The sequence below is a fragment of the Poecilia reticulata genome, chromosome 19 (genome assembly GCF_904066995.2).
Source record: "Poecilia reticulata chromosome 19, P_reticulata-male-v2, whole genome shotgun sequence".
In the NCBI taxonomy this organism is placed as follows: domain Eukaryota; kingdom Metazoa; phylum Chordata; class Actinopteri; order Cyprinodontiformes; family Poeciliidae; genus Poecilia; species Poecilia reticulata.
Window position 1 is genome coordinate 3,058,259 of NC_088848.1, and position 19,031 is coordinate 3,077,289.

Sequence of the window (19,031 nt, forward strand, 5' to 3'; positions counted from 1 at the left end):
GAGGATTTCAAACTCAAATTACAGATTGAAATTGTTTTAGTAATTAGGAACAACGAATATACATAACACTCTCAACAATCCAACTGACGCACTGACAAAGTGCCAAACTTTGACTATACTTGTTGATTTTTTGAAAAGGACAAAACAAACCTACACACAGGTACTTCTGTAGAACATGAAACTTTCATTTTCTCTTCTTGGGCAAATAAAAACAATCAATTGTTGGGGAAAAATACATTAAACTTGCAACTTTATGTCCATTAATTCATATATTAGTTTCTCTTTAAAACGAGTGGTAAATGATTCATTTCTCAGAGTCCGTTATTATAAAATATTTGCTGTTTTCTGTGTAGACGGATTTTTTTTGTCAGTTGTCTTTAGACTGGAGTACAGCGATGACTATCATGAGCCCCTCTGTGGTTAACACAGTTTCCTTTTGTTGAGGTTCAGCGTTTTTTACACAGCTGCAGCATCTGATCCAGTAAATGTAAAGATGGTACAGAACTTACCAAAAGCAGGCTGAGGAGAAACAGGACGACTGAGGAGGATCTGAGCGATAAAATCTCCATCTTTGTCATTGATTATTCCCCTAAAGTCACATGAACGTCTCGGCTGTCAGATCAACCTCAGCTCTTCCAGTATGGCCACCTCATGTGTTGACTGAAGCAACAAATTTCCCCCAGCTTGCTGCTGATTCAGAGCCGTAATAAATCCAGTGTTGACTTTTAATTCCTAACCAGGTCCTCCTTTTGTAACCTCTGGTCTCTTCTCTTACTCACAAGTGACACAGTAAATAACTGCTTCTCCTTTTTAGACTTGTGTGAGCTCGGGGACCTTTGCCCCGCCTGGCACTTCCTTATTAACGGTTATAGCTTTCAAAGGGACATCGATCAAGCAGATTTGCCTGCTTTACAAGTTTATTAGTGTTGATTGCTTTATATCACTTGAACTGTCTACTTCAGGGTTATGACCAGCTGAATCCTAAAATCATCCGTAAATAAAGGTAAACATCTATAGACGTCTTGTAACGTCGACGTTTAAAGTTTCACTTCTTTAAAATATTCATCTGAGCTGATTTTGTTAAAGATTTTGTCTGTTCACAGTTTGAGCGAGTTGTGATATTTATGGCTTCCTTGCGGTTTGGACCTATAAGGAACTGCAAACTGAAAATGCGAAAGGCAGAGCAAAAGTCCAACCCCTGTTTATTGAACTAACACATTTAGTTGGCCTCAATAAAAGCTTCACAAAGAGTCTTAAAAACCATCTAACCACAGGGGGAACGTGTGAAGGAAGTATCCTTCCTAAATAATTTTCCACAACTATTAATGATAAAACTTTACAACAGAACTTTAATTATCTTCCGTGTTTCAAACAGAGCGTAGCTTGTCTCAGATGCTTTTATAAAGATGATTTATTCAACATTCATGACGGATTATAGGATTTATTGATAAGAATGTTTGTTAGTTATCAGAAAATGTCAATAATATGGCAGAGGCTGTCATGTTCAGGAATTCAACATCGATGAACAAGTGAAGCAGTCAAAGGAAACGATATTTAATAACTGTATTTATTTAAACACTGCTTAAGTTCCAACTTATCCCAAACAAGCATTTCTGATAAAGTCTCTAATTTAAAACATTTTCTGACAACCATTCCTAAAACCACAGCAAAAAAAAAGGTGTTTTTAGTCATATTTCTATGAGGATGTGGAAAAAACAAACAGGTTTCTATGAAGAATGAAATAAAAACGTCCAGCGTTGCTAAATGAAGAAAGTCCAGAATTTCCTGAAAACGTGTCGAAATGTAATTTACTTAATCAGGTCTTGTTAACTAACAACATGTTGTACGAGAACAAGAAAGAAACGAGTAAAAACGATGACGTTGGCTGCTCCCTTTCACATTTCACTCAGTAGAAAATTACTTTTATTATTTTATTTTTATTTTTAAGACTAGGAGCTAACAGAATGTAGCCTTTTCAAGATGATCCCAAATAATCTAAATGAAAAGATTTAAAGAGTCAAAATATATAGACACACCTCCAAAAATGTGAATATTGTAAAATAGTTCAATTTTACTCCTTTTTTAGAAAGTGAAACTAACATATAGATTCATCACACATGAAGTGAAAGATTTCAAACTGCTATTAGAATCTAATTCTCTCCAAGCTCATTAAAAACAGACTTTCTTTTCACGTCATAAAAGTCATATCATGGCCAACATGACTGCTTGAAGCCTGCTGACTTCCCAGTTGTCATCACCACCCAAGCAAAGGGCAAAGGTCACTGTTAAAGGAGTGAGTTGTTCAGATTATCCAAGTGTATCAGTGGAAAGTTGAGTCAAAGGAAAAAGTGTGGAATTAAATTGTATTAATAAATATTTATATAGAGAAATTTGTGCCAGACTGAACAAAATGTGAAGTACAATAAATTACATTTAACAATTTAACGTTTGCAATATTAGAAAACATAACAAACACTAGAGGGCAGCGTTCCTCTGTAGTTTAATTCACTCCACACTGAAAAAAGAAAACAGGTGATCCAACTTAAAAAAGTCAATTTGTCATAAGTTATCAAATTAAGTTTATCCAAATAAATATATTAAGTTTATTAGGTTGTCATGTTAAATAAATGTAAGTAAAACAAGTTTGACAAACTTAATTTGATTAGCTGTAGCAAATTAAGTTAATTGTTTTAAGTTAGAGCTCCATCTTGTTTTAGTGCAACATAAAAAAAAGTAATTTTGGCTTTCTTAAAATAATTGTAAAGTATTTTAATTTAAATAGAAAGCAAATAATCTGACAGCCGACTTTGACAAAATGAAATATTCAGATTCACCCATGACTTAAAATAACTCATAATTCCTCAAATGCTTTGATCATAGTTAAATGTTTATCTTCTATCAGATTATTTTGTCCTTTATATAACCAAAATTTGCTTCAAGATAGGAATTTTAACTTTTCAATGGTTTGGAAAAAGTTTTCTTTTTTTATTTTGCTACATGTTATTGTGCTACAAAATCAATACTGAAAATATTCAAGAGCAAATTTTGACAGGAGAAAATGCATTTTAGCACAAAGAAACAACCTCTATGACAACGGCTGAAACTAAAAACAGTGATCAAAATTATACATATATGAACATATTCTAAATAAAATTACTTAATTTTCAAACTGTAGTGACCCAATTTCGACTTTTTGTCAAATCGGATTTAGGTTTTTTTGTGGTCGTTCACACTTCCACACGCGACCTGTATGTGATCTCTAGTGTGAACTACAAACGACCTGAAAGTGTCCCGCATGCGCAGTAGAGGGCGCAATAACGTCACAAATAGAGAGCGTGCTCAGTGTTTTGCCAACCGCCACATCACTGAGTGTTTGCGGAAGTAAACACGGATGCTAATGGTGTAGCATAGCTTACGATTTTGAAGTTGTTGTCCGACCGGAACCAGAACATTAACTTAATCCTCATTATCGTCCGCCATGGTTGTTGTCTTTCTTCCCTCTTGCGGATATCAGGACGCAGAATAGTGACGTGTGTCGAGTATCAGTGACGTTCTGGGTGATGAACGCCATAGACCTGGCTGTACAGACTTGGGTCATATTTGAAAATATCGGATACGTATCGGATATCCAAGTGGCCTGGGTCACTTTCAGGAAGAAAAATTAAAATTAAAATCTGATCTGTGTTGTTCAGACGGTCTTAAGAATTTCAGATACAGGTCGCATTAAGGCAAAAAAAAAAATCGGTATTAGGCCACTTTAGGCTGCAGTTTGTGAACGCAGCCTAATTGTGACGAATACAGCTTGTAAATATAACATTTACTGTTATACATCCATCAACCACTAGGGGCCGCTCCTGCTCTTCCTCCACAGCTGAAATCACTTCTTCCTCGCTAGTGGCATAAACCCCACTAACACCCAACGCTGCCCCACTTCCCCGCTGAGCCTCTGTGATGTTTTCAATCTGTGGTTTTGATTTCCTGTACAATCTAATCCTGTACTGAGAGTAAGCCTGTGGTTAGAGTTTCGCTTTGATGTTGATTTGCTTATTTGTATTAGCTTGGTTCTGACTTTCTTCCTAAATTGGCTTCGTAATTATTAAACTTGGGAGGAAGGAAATGTACAATTTCACAAGATATTTTATACAGAACAGAAACATTTATTAAACATTCAGTACAAAATAATCACTAGAGGTGTGCAATGCTCCATATTTTGGTATCGATCTGATAGCAAGTGAACCAGTATCACCAATACTGATATTTTTTATTATTTGAGTTTGTTATAATAAACTTCTGACCTGTATTTTTTTTCTTTGAATAATGTTGTTAAAAGCTAAGACAGAATTTGGAAAAAGTTGATAGGTGTCTACAAAATATCTTAACATCAACACAATAACCAGAAAAAAACTAATTTGTGTTTTTTTTTTCCCCCTAAATAAAGTGCAAAAAACATTTCAGAGCAAATTAACATTAATCTTTTAAGGTAGAGATGAAAAAAAAATACAAAAATAAAATAAATTTCAACAGAAAATCTGAAACCAAAGTATTAATATTAATATCTATCCGATACCAATACCGATACCGACTTGGTATCGATATTAGCATTTATATCAATCCGTTGGTTATATAACATTATCTACTGCTATTCCAGGAATGAAACTAGTTTTGTGTTAAATAATTTCCTGAAGCTGGATGGTGTTTGCGTACAACGTGTCGTCGTTCTCATAAACGTGTTCATCCTGGGTCGCACACGGCTGCAGGCTGTCCATGATGCACTGGTGCAGGAAAACGTACTGCGACTGGGAAGGAAATGAACAAAATGTCTCATTATATAAACACATCCTCTTGCAATGTGTCAATTTGAACATTGATTGGCAATTGATTATAAACAGAACAGCTGAAAATTACTCTAAAGCAAACTGACCTTTGAAATTTAGAGGTAAATAATGAAAGTAAAAAGCTTTAAGGTTGTACTGTTTTCTTGTTATTCTTAAAAAGTTTAAATTGTTGATTAAAAAACTATTTTTTCATCAAATTAAAAAATGTTATTAAAAATGTGATTTGTCTTGTTCTGAACATGTCAGAACAAGACATAGTTCTGTATTTCCTCTATAATGATGTGACACATTCAGTCATGAAAATAAACAAAATTCAACTCAGTAGCAGCAGCTGGATCACGTTGGAAACAGAAATTCACAACAGGCTTCTGCTCATTTATTTACTTACTTTTCAGATTATCTGTTTGTGTGAGACTGAATTTGTTCAACATAAAAAAAAAACAACAGTGATCAAAACCATCAGTTGATATTCATTGTTAAACTGTCAAATTGATCATATTTAAACACAACAGGGCAGAAATGGGAAAACACTTTTTCCAGAACTTAAAGCAGCTTTACCTCCGTCTGCACCATGTGTGATCGATGTCGCCTCATCCTGTGTAAACAGTCCTTGATGCCGACAGCTTGTTGTTTCTCCAGCTGCTGCAGCAGGAAGTCCAGAGCGATGAAAGTTCCTGTTCTTCCCACTCCATCGCTGCAAAGAAACACAAGCAGCTCTGGAGAGTTAAAGTGAAAATAATTTACTTTTATATTCCAACCTAAACAGGTTAGTCATGTTTCATATGGGAAATGTACCTGCAAATGTTTTCTCCATCTACACAACACAGTATTAGGGTTATTGTACATAGAAAAAAAACTCTTGGGTTTTTTGATTAATCTAATTTCTGAGCTCAAATCTAAAAAAAATAAAATAAAATAAACTTTTCAAACATAAAAAAATTATCTTAACTGTGTAGATTTTATTCTTTGTCAGGAATTTTCTTTTAAATTAAATTCATGCGTGGATATTTGCATCTTTTGACAAGATAACCAAAATCCAAAAGTTTGGATTGCACGCATATAAAAAAACAACTAAAAACAAGGTGCCATAATATAGTGGCATATTTGCAGGTATATATTTAGAAAGATAATAAGTTAATCTGAAATGTTTTCATTAGTTTGGGTCAGCAAAACAAAATTAAATATCTGGGTTTATTTAAGTCCATAAAAGCCACAACCTTGAAATCTTGCTAATTGTTGCTGGAAACATCTTTAGTCTAACGACAGACCATACTGGGTAAACTGGGTAAACTGGGTACCTGCAGTGGACCACGGTTGGAGCCTCTGATCCGTCACTCTCGACGTCCTGCCTCACAATCCTTCTGAACTGGATCAGGACCTCTGTGCCCTGAGGGACTCCGCGGTCAGGCCAGGCAGTGAAGTGGAAATGTTTGACTGATCGTTGCTCTGAGCTTCTTTTCTGTGTGGAAACATTAATATTAACTGATAGTTAATGTGTAACTTCATAAAAACACTGAAACTCTTAAAGAGAAAAGGATTTTTTTAAAAGCAACTATGCGGCCAAATCAAAAGAGTTTTATTAGATTTAAATTTTAGTATTCATGCGTTAAAGTGACGTCCTGTACCTGTTGGATGGTAAACTGCCTCAGTGTCCAGTTGGGTTCCTTCAGTTCAGACGTTACAGAGACCAACACGTCTCCATACTGACTCTGCTTCAGGTCTCCAGGCCAGTACTCTGCACATTTGGCCTACAAATAAAAAAATACATAAAATTTCCATTATTCATGTTCAGATTCAGTTTGACTTTCTGCTACAATTTATTTCCCTTTTGATTACAATTTAACAAGGAAAATAACCTATTAACTTTTATTTTGTACTTTAACTTCCTTTAAAATGTGACACTTGAATAACTGCTTTTTAAAAACGTACCCGTCCTGCTTCGGTGTGGTTGGTAACCATGACAACTCTCTTCACTCTCTGTTCCCAAATCATCCGCCAGAAATCAACAACTGTGTAGGGCAGAGGACCCTGCGTGGCGATGTACTCTCTGCTGCTGTTGAAGCCCTACAGAGAAAAAGGCTGCGGTCACTCTGCAGCCTGAAGTCACACAATTCAGATTTTTTTTGACGTAATGCGACCTGTATCCCGTCTTTTCATGGCGGTGTGAACAGCACAGGTCGGATTCTTTCTCGAATGCGACCCATATTCGATTCAAATGCGACCGAACGTTCAGGTCGAACTGAACGTCACTGATTCTCAACAAATCTCACTATTCTGCGTCCTGATACGCGCAAGCGGGAAGAAAAACAAACATGACGGACTATATGAGGATTAAGTTGTTAATATGTTACTCCAGCCGGACAACAACTTCAAATATATAAGCTAAGCTCCACCGTTAGCCTCCATGTCTCTTCCGCAAACGCTGAGCTCTTCTTCTTCTTTTTATGGCGGTTGGCTGAACACTGAGAACGTTGACGCTATGGCGCCCTCTACTGCGCATGCGGGACACTTTCAAGTCGTTTCTGTATGCAGAAAGCATACAGGTCGCATTTACTGGCAGTGTGAACGGCCCCTGTAAAAAAAAAAAAATCGAAACTGCCAAAAAATCGGAATTGTGTCACTTCAGGCTGCAGTGTGAACGCATCCCCAGACCACTTGGATATCCGATACGTATCCGATCTTTTCAAATACAACCCAAGTCTGTACAGACATGTCGCATTGAGCCGACATGAACGTCATTGATACTCGACAAACGTCACTATTCTGCGCCCTGATACGCACAAGCGGGAAGAAAAACAACAACCATTGCCGACGATAACGAAGATTAAGTTGTTAATATGCTAGCTCCGGTTGGACAACAACTTCAAAATCGTAAGCTATGCTACACCATTAGCATCCATGTGTACTTCCACAAACACTGAGCTCTTCTTCTACTTTTGCGCCCTCTACTGCGCGTGCGGGACACTTTCAGGTCGTTTGCAGTTCACACTGGAGATCACATACAAGTCGCTTATATTTGGAAATGTGAACGACCACTGCAAAAAAAAAAAGTCAGAATTGGGTCACTTCACTGTGTGAACAGTCAAAGATTTTTTTTTGTTAGGTTTTTTGCTGTTCATCGGCAAAATAAAAACCTTTGTCAGTTCAAGTTGCTGGTGCTAAGATAAATGTGAATGCACAAGAAGTTCAACAAATATTTTAAAATGGTGCAGTGTCTGAGTGTCTTCAGTCAGAAACATCTTCACCGCTGTTGTAATACAGACTGCTACAGCAGATATATTCACTTCTCACCAAGAAAACAATGAAATAAGAACGTTGCCCTAACTGTGACAAGATATTTCCTTAAATATAAATAAAGAAGAAAAAAGAGACCAATAGAGAAGTTGTACCTAAAAATCTAGACAGAGGAGAAAAACTCAACAAAACCATCAAAAACATTTCTACTGATTTATTTTTGAAACGATAAACAACTCTGGACTTTACTTCAAGTCCTGGAGAAAAAATAACATTCTTCTCTGAGCAAATGCATTATTAATATGGACACTTACTGGTATGTAACTGGCATTTATATAGTCCGTCTCTGTGGGGGCTGATGTGTTTAACTTTACCCGACACCAGTCGTCTGTTCAGGAAACACAGAAACTCTCAGATGAGAAAAGAAAAGGTGAATATTCCCTAAAACATCTTCAGCTGGTATTTCAATGTAAACATGGAGCAACAATAAGACCTGAACCCACAAGGCAGGATGTTAAAACGGTTCTTCTCTCTGTTTTCTGGTAGATTTGCTGCCTTACATGTCTGGCCTGTGCCAACAGGAACGAGGGCCTGAAATTAAATATGACACCATAAAATTAAACAACTGATATCTGAAATATGTGACAAACTGTTTTAAGAGAAGAGTAAAGAAAGAGAAGATTTAATTCTAGATAAATTTGTGAACCTCATATTCCTGACTGAAGCCTCTGTTTTCATCCAAACTCTGCTGCTGGAAGTGGGCTGGAAATTTGGCTGCAGAAACAGTTCTGGAAGAAATCAGATTATTATTATTCCATCAATCTGTAAACTTGGAAAAACAAATCTTACAGCAAAGAAAATATGTTGTGTTTACTAGTTGCCTCAAAAAAATCAGTTACTACAACGTATGAAAACACATTAAGTTTTATTGTGCAAAATAGTATTACAAACCTAAAATAACCTGAAAAATGTGGTTTAGTTGTATGTAAACTAAGTAGACATCTTGACATTAAAGTTTATATATGAATAAGCTAAATGGTCAAGACTTTTCCATGCTAAACAAAACTCTTACACTGATCATAAGTTTTATTCTCAGCCATTTTATTTTTCTGTCTACATCAAAAGCTGTATTGTATTTGTGAACCTTGTGTCATAAAAGCATATTTTATTTTTCAACATTTAAATTAGCTGTACGTATGTTCAAAACTTTCTCTTCGGTTTGCTGGAGCAGAAATGGAGTTGTGAACATTAATGTTGAACAGGATGTTTTGTTTTACAGTGTACTCACTTCTCATTTCTTTCTGTTGTTTTGGATTCAAGGATGAAAGGTATTTTTCTGCTATTTTAACAAATATAAAGATTGAAATGGTAAATTTCATACTATAGATCAGACTTAATGATATTTCTGTCACTAAGGAAGTACTGACCTGACAATATCTGGCTTTTTACGGACAATAAATACAATCATACAGATGAGAAGAGCAAAAAGCAGAACGCCGACCACAGATCCTCCAATGACTCCTGGAAGGATCAATTTAATAGGTTAGAGAAATTATTACTTAATAAAACAAAACAGAAAATGTGTGTAGTTTTGCTCACCTCTGTTATCAGTCGAACAGGAGAAAATAAATGATTCAGATTTTAAGGGACCAGCTTCAGTTTCCAGCTTTGAATTCACAGAGACTTTATACGTTTTGGCAGGTTGAAGTCCGTCCACAATGACCTGATTCTCATTTGGGTTTAAAGTGACAGTTTTCCCATTTATGGTGAGTTCACCTGTATTCCAAACACCATCCGGTTCGGTCCATTTAATCAGAGCGCTGTAGCCAGAACCCCAGAAGCTGCAGTGAGGAAATATAGAAGGAGGAACTGGGAGGAAAGAACCAGAAAATGTATATTTTTAAAACAAATACTGTAAAGAGAAAGAAGAATTTATTAATTTGTCAGAATCATAAAATGCATTTGGTTCTATATCATAAACGTCCTGTAAAATATTTTTATCAGTTATGAAATCATATCAGTTTTGAATTAAATACCTTCAGGAATAAAATGTATTTCAATGCACATTTAAGCTAATTGTGTGACCCATAATAATAACAACATCAATGAGGAGTCCACCTCCTTTTACCAAAACAATACATACTCAGTCTAAGACTTATAAGATTAATAACTTCTGTTATATATAAAGTTATAATGAGTGTTTTGTACGTACTGATGGGTATGTTGATGCTACACTGTGGATAAAGTTCAGACGATGTTTCATACAGTAGAGAAATATTATAGGTTCCTCCAGGATGGAGGCCAGAAAATTTCACATCTTTCCCTTCAGGACTGGTGAGAGTTTCAGATCCATTAGAGGCCAAAGCTTTGGAGAACAAGCCTTCAACTGTTCCCTGGATTGATGAGTTGGTGACACTCCAGGTTACAGCACTGCAGTCGATTTCTGGAATATTGAATGAATTATTCAGTTACAAAAGGTTCAGGTTACATTTAACACTTCAGCCAATAATAATGCACATTATAAATGAGATTTCTATTTCTAGAAATTCAGAAAAAATGTAAAACCTTGTATACATACTTGTTACTATGACACCAGTGTAATCAGAGCTCCTGAGTCCAGAGAACAGAGTGATGATGCTGAATGAATACTTTGTTCCAGCCTTCAGATTTTCTACTGAATATGTAACTAGATTAATTTTAGTAATGTTTTCCTGAAGCTCCTCGACTTTAAGCTCGTATTCCCAGCCTTTATTTGGATCGTCCCACTTTAGAACGGCTCCATTTACAGAGCGCTCTACATTTACTGAAGACACCTGAGGAGGAACTGAGGAAAAGAAAGAAAATACACACTAGCATTATTTTGTTTCTTATGTTAGTGACAATAATGAAAATAAACAAATTAAGCATTGCAATGTTATAAAGTTCTCTTGTTTTGTCTTCACTGACAAAAAAATAAAGAATGAATAAAAGATCTAGTTCATCATGACCATTTCAGATATTATATACATTGTCTTTTATTCTTAAATAGAACCCTAAGGTTTCTCTGTAACGATGTTTCCTCAGGTTTCTTACCAGTAGGTGCAGAGATTGTTGCTCCTCTGCTTCTGGCGTAATCAAACACACTGAAGATCCAGAAATCATATCTGGTTCCACTGTCCAGACCTGAGATAGTTTGTGTCACAGTTTCATCTGATGTTGTAATATTTATCTCAGTGTCTTTATAAGCGACTATGTAATCTTTGATGTTTTTTACTGGTTTCCACTGCAGAGTTATACTGGTCTCAGTTTGTTCTACTGGGCCAAACTCTGCTGGGGCCTCAGGAGCTGAAAGAGACAAAAAGGAGAAAACTGATTAGACCAGGGGTCCCCAAACTTTTTCCTGTGAGGGCCACATAACTTTTCCATTCTCTGGTGGGGGCCGGAGTCAGTTTGTAACAGAAAAAGTGTTACACGTTTATCACCTGCGCTGCCGCAAACTATTGACGGTGGGTGGATGAAGGGGGGGAGGGGGGGCTGTGCGCGCTTCTAGATCGATTTTTACCCAGAAAGCACATGGGCAAAAACCGTTAGTGAAACGGTCACTGGGACTGACTAGTATATATTCCATTTAGGGAAAGTAACTTTAACATATGAATTGCTTCGCGTTCATAACAAACACGTGTGTTCATCTGCTCTACCGCTAGCAAACAACCGTACTGATTAAATAAAAGTCCAACAGATGCAAAACAAAACACAGTTTACAGGACACACTTCCTGCTAAAGAGCCCCCGGGTGGTTGAAGAAAAAGCCACATTTCATTGCAATATGAAAATAAAAATCTGGTATTGTTCAGGGGGCCGGACCAAATGTGGAGGCGGCCCGCGGGCCGTAGTTTGGGGACCACTGGATTAGATGATGTCAATAAAAGGTTTTTAATTTGGTAGGGTTTTATTGTCACCGTTCTACTTCAGTGTTAATAAAGACATAAATATTAATTCACATTTATCCTGTAAGAATGAACATCTCACCAATGACTGCAGTGATAGTTGATCCATCACTTCTGGTGTAATCAAACACAGTGAAGAGAGTGAAGCTGTATCTAGTAGCACTGGTCAGATCTGACACTGTGTGTTTTCCACCTCCTGCTGAGTGATTTATGTTGACCTCATTTCCATCATATGAAAGAATATAATTGTCGATGTTTCCCACTTTGCTCCACTGCAGAGTTATGCTGGTCTCAGTTTGATTGATGTGATCAAAATTTTCTGTTTTTCGAGGAGCTACAATGTGAACATGAACATAAAGCAACTATTAGAAATTAATAAAACATCTCAGGAAAGTTTAATTCCTCGGTACTCGTTCTATTGCAGCTTCTTTTTATGTGTGGCAGCAAAATCTGAACAAAGTGGATCATTACAAGAAAAACAAAGAAATTACAACTTTTTCTGTTTGTCGTTTTTCTATGGATACGGAATCATTAAGTTTTTAATTTTCAATGCATGTGCATGTAATATATTTTAATATAAATTATTATATTTAATTAACATCTCACCAGTGACTGCAGTGATAGTTGCTCCATCACTTCTGGTGTAATCAAACACAGTGAAGAGAGTGAAGCTGTATCTAGTAGCACTGGTCAGAAATGACACTGTGTGTTTTCCACCTCCTGCTGAGTGAGTTATGGGGACCTCATTTCCATCATATGAAAGAATATAAGTGTCGATGTTTCCCACTTTGTTCCACTGCAGAGTTATGCTGGTCTCAGTTTGATTGATGTGATCAAACCTGTCAGTATCAGGAGGAGCTGAACAAGAACAAAATAGTTTCAGTCGGTTTTTTAACCTTCATAAGTCTTTAAGACCACAATAGTTTAAATAATTGACACAGATATTTTATATTTCTTTAGTTAATGTCTTCATGTTTATTATTGCTGCTCGGTGTTTCCAGAAGATTAGCTTCTGAAGTTAAGCTTGTGTTGTTTCTTTTATATTTTGTTCTCTTAGATGATTCTTTTCCTCCTGTTAGTTTCTAGACCAGGGGTGGGCAATCCCGGTCCTGGAGGACCGGTGTCCTGCAACTCTTAGATGTCTCCCTGGTCCAACACACTTGAATCCAACAGCTGAATCTCCTCCTCAGTGCAGTCAGGTTCTCCAGAGTCCTGCTAACGACCTCATTATTTGACTAAGGTGTGTTGAAGTTGAGACGCATCTAAAAGTTGCAGGAGTTCGGCCCTCCAGGCCTGGAGTTGCTCACCCCTGGTCTAGAGCCTGAGTTTCAGTTCAGCTCCGTCTGGGTTTATCAGTTTCTCTGCTCTCTTCTTGCCACATTAACCTGATTAGTTCATCTGATCCTCTTGTCACTTTACAACCCTGCCTCACGATTTTCCATTAGTCAGAGTCAGATGTCATGTCCATATTACCTCTTTTAATAAATATATGTTTCTTTTATTCAGTCTACAAAAACTTTACCCTTTAAGCAGCCGACTGCAGCTTTACTCTGTCAAATAAAACATTACAAAGGCTCTCCTTTCATTAAGTTTGATTAAATGTTTTGTCGTTGTTGTTTAAAGGTAATTTGAGTTAAAATATGGTCAGGACAGAATTTTCTAAAGTTCCCATCTTTCTTTGTTGGCAATTATTAGGATTAAAGTTTAAATGTCAAGCTAAATGCAGAACATGAATTAGTAGCAACCATTACAAGCTGCAAACATCTCACCAGTGACTGCAGTGATAGTTGATCCATCACTTCTGGTGTAATCAAACACAGTGAAGAGAGTGAAGCTGTATCTAGTAGCACTGGTCAGATCTGACACTGTGTGTTTTCCACCTCCTGCTGAGTGAGTTATGTTGACCTCATTTCCATCGTATGAAAGAATATAAGTGTCGATGTTTCCCACTTTGCTCCACTGCAGAGTTATGCTGGTCTCAGTTTGATTGATGTGATCAAAACTTTCAATTTTCAGAAGAGCTACAATGTGAACATGAACATAAAGCAACTATTAGAAATTAATAAAACATCTCTGAACAGAAGAGTTAAATTCCTCGGTACTCGTTCTATTGCAGCTTCTTTTTATGTGTGGCAGCAACATCTGAACAAAGTGGATCATTACAAGAAAAACAAAGAAATTACAACTTTTTCTGTTTGTCGTTTTTCTATGGATACAGAATCATTAAGTTTTAAATTTTCAATGCATGTGCATGTAATATATTTTAATATAAATTATTATATTTAATTAACAGCCGACTGCAGCTTTACTCTGTCAAATAAAACATTACAAAGGCTCTCCTTTCATTAAGTTTGATTAAATGTTTTGTCGTTGTTGTTTAAAGGTAATTTGAGTTAAAATATGGTCAGGACAGAATTTTCTAAAGTTCCCACCTTTCTTTGTTGGCAATTATTAGGATTAAAGTTTAAATGTCAAGCTAAATGCAGAACATGAATTAGTAGCAACCATTACAAGCTGCAAACATCTCACCAGTGACTGCAGTGATAGTTGATCCATCACTTCTGGCGTAATCAAACACAGTGAAGAGAGTGAAGCTGTATCTAGTAGCACTGGTCAGAAATGACACTGTGTGTTTTCCACCTCCTGCTGAGTGAGTTATGTTGACCTCATTTCCATCGTATGAAAGAATATAAGTGTCGATGTTTCCCACTTTGTTCCACTGCAGAGTTATGCTGGTCTCAGTTTGTGTGATGGATTCAAACCTGTCAGTATCACCAGGAGCTGCAATGTGAGGGAGAACAAAAGCCAATTTAATTTTAAAAATTGTATATAGTTTGCCTGCAAACTACATGTTAACAGTTCACAAAAGTTTAATTCACTTTCAATATTACATTTAAACAAAAAAGGCAATAGAAAAAGCATTCAGATAAAATAAGGGTTGATGATTTCAAAATAAATAATAAATGAATATTTTTAAATAAAGACTAAAATCGGCTCTAATGCTTTTCATTGTTTAGCTTTAACTGGTAAAATGTTCCTACCATTATAAAAAATATTGTGGCTTTCACTTTTTGTAAGTAATTTAAATTATGTTGCATCACAGAGTTAACATGTGAAAATGTAAACAAAACGATATTGAGGATAATTATGTAAATTTAGTTGGGAAAGTTGTTAAAAATGTAATAATTCCAATGAAAGCAACACTTTAACAAAGCTATGGTTCGATTTGGACAAACCTATTATTGAGTTTTATGATAATGTAATAAACAAAAAATACATTTTAAGATTAAAGTTAAATTATTTGTCAGATTAAAGGGATGTTGGTACCAATAATCTTAACAAATGAGCTTTAGAACATCACCAACCTGTAACTGCAGTAAAATTATATCCAGAGCTGCTGAGTCCATTGGCCACAGAAAAAAGAGTGAAACTGTATCTTATCCCAGGATTCAGACCAGAGACCACATATGTTACTGTGTCTCCAGGACTGTCAGGCACATCAACAGGTTCTCCATCCGTCTTCAGTCTGTATGTTGAGATGCTATCAACCTTATTCCACTGCAGAGTTAAACTGCTTTTATTCTGTGTCACCAGAGTTACACTGACTACGTTAGGAGGAGGAGCTGTAGGACAAAAAGCAGACGGTGTCAACTAGAAAAAAGCTTTGAGAGGAATCTGTAATTAATGATATGTTACTGTCAGAAATGGAAAAATAAGTAGCTCATACTAACTGGGTTTGGGTGTTGTTGGTATTGTTGTTGGTGGTGGTGGTGGTGTTGTTGGTGGTGTTGGTGTTGAACTGCAGTCTCTTACAGCCTAAACCAACATAAACACTTTGTCAGTGTTTTATACACAAAAGTTTGATATTACAGGTATGCAAACTGTTTGTTTTCTGCTCCTAAAAATCTTCTTCAAAGTGCAGTATCTTCATTTGAGTCTTCAAAGCAGTTTAGACCAGTGATAGTGAAACTTTTAAAAACTTTTATACTGAAACATTTTTCATCAGCTGCCATCTTTTTGCCAAGAGGTTTTTTAAAAAAAACGGATCCAACTCTTTTGTCTGTTTTACCAAACATGGCTGCCATGTATCTAAAACACATATATTGTGTCTTTGCAATTCTGTATCTCAACTAATCTTTTCAAGGACATGAACATAAAACATATTTGTGAACACATTTTTTTAAGTGTAAAGGCTGCTTAATACCACTGTGCTTTTCAGAAAATGCAGCTACTTCTGGTTTACATTCATCAGCTTGGTTTCTAGTTGCCGCGTTTCTGTTCCATAATATGCTCTTTTGCATCTGTCGTTGATGAATTGAAGAAATACTTACAACAATCCACACAAACTCTGATGAATATTACTTTTCTCTTTGAGCAGATATCAAACAATTCTTCAAGTCTGCATGGCATTCCATATAAAATTGTCAAAATACTGCATGGAACCAAGCTAACTACTTCACATCTATTTTCTTTCTGAACTTTCATGCAGCACTTTTCATGGTTTTTCAAAAACTTCCACTAGATGGCACTTTCACAAAAACAGAGTTAAAGCTCTTACTGTTAAGGAAATATCTAAATGTACAATAGATATACAATAATCATGCTTAATTAGGAACAATTTTACAAAATAAAATTTTACATTAAGTGTTACAATGCATAAAATATAGGGGCATTTATTGTTATCTCACATTCCTACAGTTATTTGCCTGATTGCTTAATGCAATGATTCATAAATCCTTCAGATATTCAGACCTGTAACAGGAACAAGCTAAAACTAGTTTGATGTTGTTCTTAATTCTGACACTAAAAGTAAACAAGATACTATTAAAGTTGTTCTCTTTCTGAAAAGTATTAAAATCTTCTACTGCATTTCTCCTATGTGGTTGAAAGGATGAGAAGAAAAAATGTCAAAGGAAAACAACAACAACACTTACCCACAACAGAATTAGGAACATCAACGTTTTGCATGAGGAGGATTTTAGGAATAAAGGTCTCATCGTTGTTATTGATAATAATCAATATTACACTATGATCAGGTCTGTGCTGCGTTCAGTCCTGCTTCACTGATCTGACCCAGATCTGTGAGCTTCCTTCTCTTTTCCCCATGATGAAGTCAATCATTATGTTTCCTTTTCAGTCACAAACTTTTGCTCCTCCTGTTTCCTTCAGTTTAAGACCCATTAATTCATCAAGGAAGTTAAATATTATTTTTAGTGTTGATGACTTTATTCACTGCGTTGCCAGTTTACAGCTTGCGAGCTTCTTCAGAATCCTCTGTTATTATAATGATGTTAAATAAAGTAAAATAAAAAAAGATATATAACTGATTACACATAATACACACTGAAAACACAAGTTTTCTATCCACCATTCTTAAAATGTCACATATTTTAAAAATCGATTATATGTGATGTTTTTGATAATTAAGTGTACAGTGCTGCGTTATCTCTGGTTTTCTTGACATTAGAGCCAATAAGTAACTAGTAAAAGGAAAAATATGACTGACACCCAGGTCACTTCTCGTTTTATTAGCTGTCAAAGTGTTTGTTTTTATTGTTCTTCACTGTGGGAAAAATGCAGGAAGTAGAAATAAAAACGGATTAATGTTTTTCTTGTATCTTCATAGGGAAACTTTAAAGCAAAGCTCAGAGTTATTTTTCCAAAACCATGTTACTTATAAGAGAATTGTCTGAAGGTGACATTATGGGGGTTTCACCAGATCAAAATGCAGAAAGAAACTCGGTAAGAAGAAAGAAAGAAACTCAGAAGGATCATTGTGATGAGGATTTAATGAAAAAATAACAGTAAAGTTACAGAAAACCCAAAGGAAAACAGAATCAGAGCTATGTAAGAATCCATTCTTTGTCCTTAATGATAAAAATACCCTGAATTTTGGAAAATGTTTATTTAAATGCTGTAAATTCATAAATGTATTGCTGACTTTTAACACAATTAATTACATGTTGAAGAACAGACAGGTTAACTTGTTGGATAGTTAACCAATCCAGACAGATAGTAGGTCAACAAGCATCAAGAAGATAAATCTTTTCTTTGTTGCAGATGCTTTACAAACTTTGTGTGTATCCAGACCAAACCGGGATTGGAGTCCTGAATCAGACTCTAATCCGTTTATCTAGGACAGGGGTGGGCAACTCCAGGCCTCGAGGGCCGGTCTCCTGCAACTTTTAGATGTGTCTCTACTTCAACACACCTGAGTCAAATAATAAGGTCATTAGCAGGACTCTGGAGAACCTGCCTGCACTGAGGAGGTGATTCAGCTATTGGATCGTTGTGTGTTCTACCAGGGAGACATCTAAGAGTTGCAGGACACCGGCCCTCGAGGACCAGGATTGCCCATCCCTGATCTAGGAATTCCGAGTTTTTTGGGAGGTCTGAATGCAAATTTGAATCCCAAACGGACTTAAACACTGAACTCTGATCCGCCTCGGTCTCGGAACGGTTGAAGTGAACTAAAACGGTAGAAAACCTGTCTGAATGCAAACCTGACCAGAGACCGTTTCAAAAGCAGGAAGTTGGCAACAGTGCAGGACATTCTGGTCATATATTACTTTCTGCTCTGCGGGTTAACGAAGATGTTGTGTCGGTTGTCATATCAAAAGGTTTGCGTGCCGACACAGAAAGCGAGGAAAAGCAGAACATAAATGGTTTAAAGTTGTTTTACGTGTTTATCAGCTTATTGTCCCGTTGCCGTGGCGCTCTGCAGCTGCTGTAATTTTTAAACCTTTAATAAATGACAAAAACTGAACTCACTGCCTCATTTGTTTGAACATAATCATCAAATAGGATGCAGACGTTTGCTTAGTCCTCTCTTGCATCTTGATAGAAACCAAACTGTTTGTAGATTTATATCAAGGGAGAATACTTACAAACATTAGCAATTTTCTCAGCTTTAATTTAAGACGTTTATAGAAATCAGGTAAGAAATAAAGGTGCTGCGAACATTTTTGTGATTCCTGCTTATCCCGTATTAATTCTAATGGTCTTACCATAAAGTGTTTCTTTACTAATAAGTGACT

At 36.1% G+C, this 19,031-nt stretch overlaps 2 protein-coding genes across 2 annotated transcripts in view; both read right to left on the reverse strand.

Moving 5' to 3' along the window:
- LOC103481237 (protein tyrosine phosphatase receptor type H) overlaps positions 1 to 16,079 on the reverse strand; it is a 31,241-nt gene extending 15,162 nt beyond the window's left edge. Inside the window, exons 1-6 of the mRNA XM_081601007.1 lie at positions 16,064 to 16,079; positions 15,360 to 15,617; positions 14,524 to 14,775; positions 13,764 to 14,015; positions 12,601 to 12,852; positions 12,077 to 12,328 (exon numbers count right to left, since the gene is read on the reverse strand). Of these exons, the coding sequence (XP_081457133.1) occupies positions 12,077 to 12,328; positions 12,601 to 12,852; positions 13,764 to 14,015; positions 14,524 to 14,775; positions 15,360 to 15,617; positions 16,064 to 16,079 (1,282 nt within the window). The remainder of the gene's footprint in view (positions 1 to 12,076; positions 12,329 to 12,600; positions 12,853 to 13,763; positions 14,016 to 14,523; positions 14,776 to 15,359; positions 15,618 to 16,063) is intronic.
- On the reverse strand, positions 3,060 to 8,886 carry LOC103481325 (receptor-type tyrosine-protein phosphatase eta; the record flags this gene model as incomplete). The annotated part of the gene is made up of 8 exons (XM_081601002.1): positions 3,060 to 4,796; positions 5,394 to 5,529; positions 6,134 to 6,294; positions 6,461 to 6,583; positions 6,765 to 6,899; positions 8,384 to 8,457; positions 8,573 to 8,660; positions 8,776 to 8,886. Coding segments are annotated over 8 exons (957 nt in total), but the record flags the coding sequence as incomplete, so codon positions are not given.
- Positions 16,080 to 19,031: the final 2,952 nt, after the last annotated feature.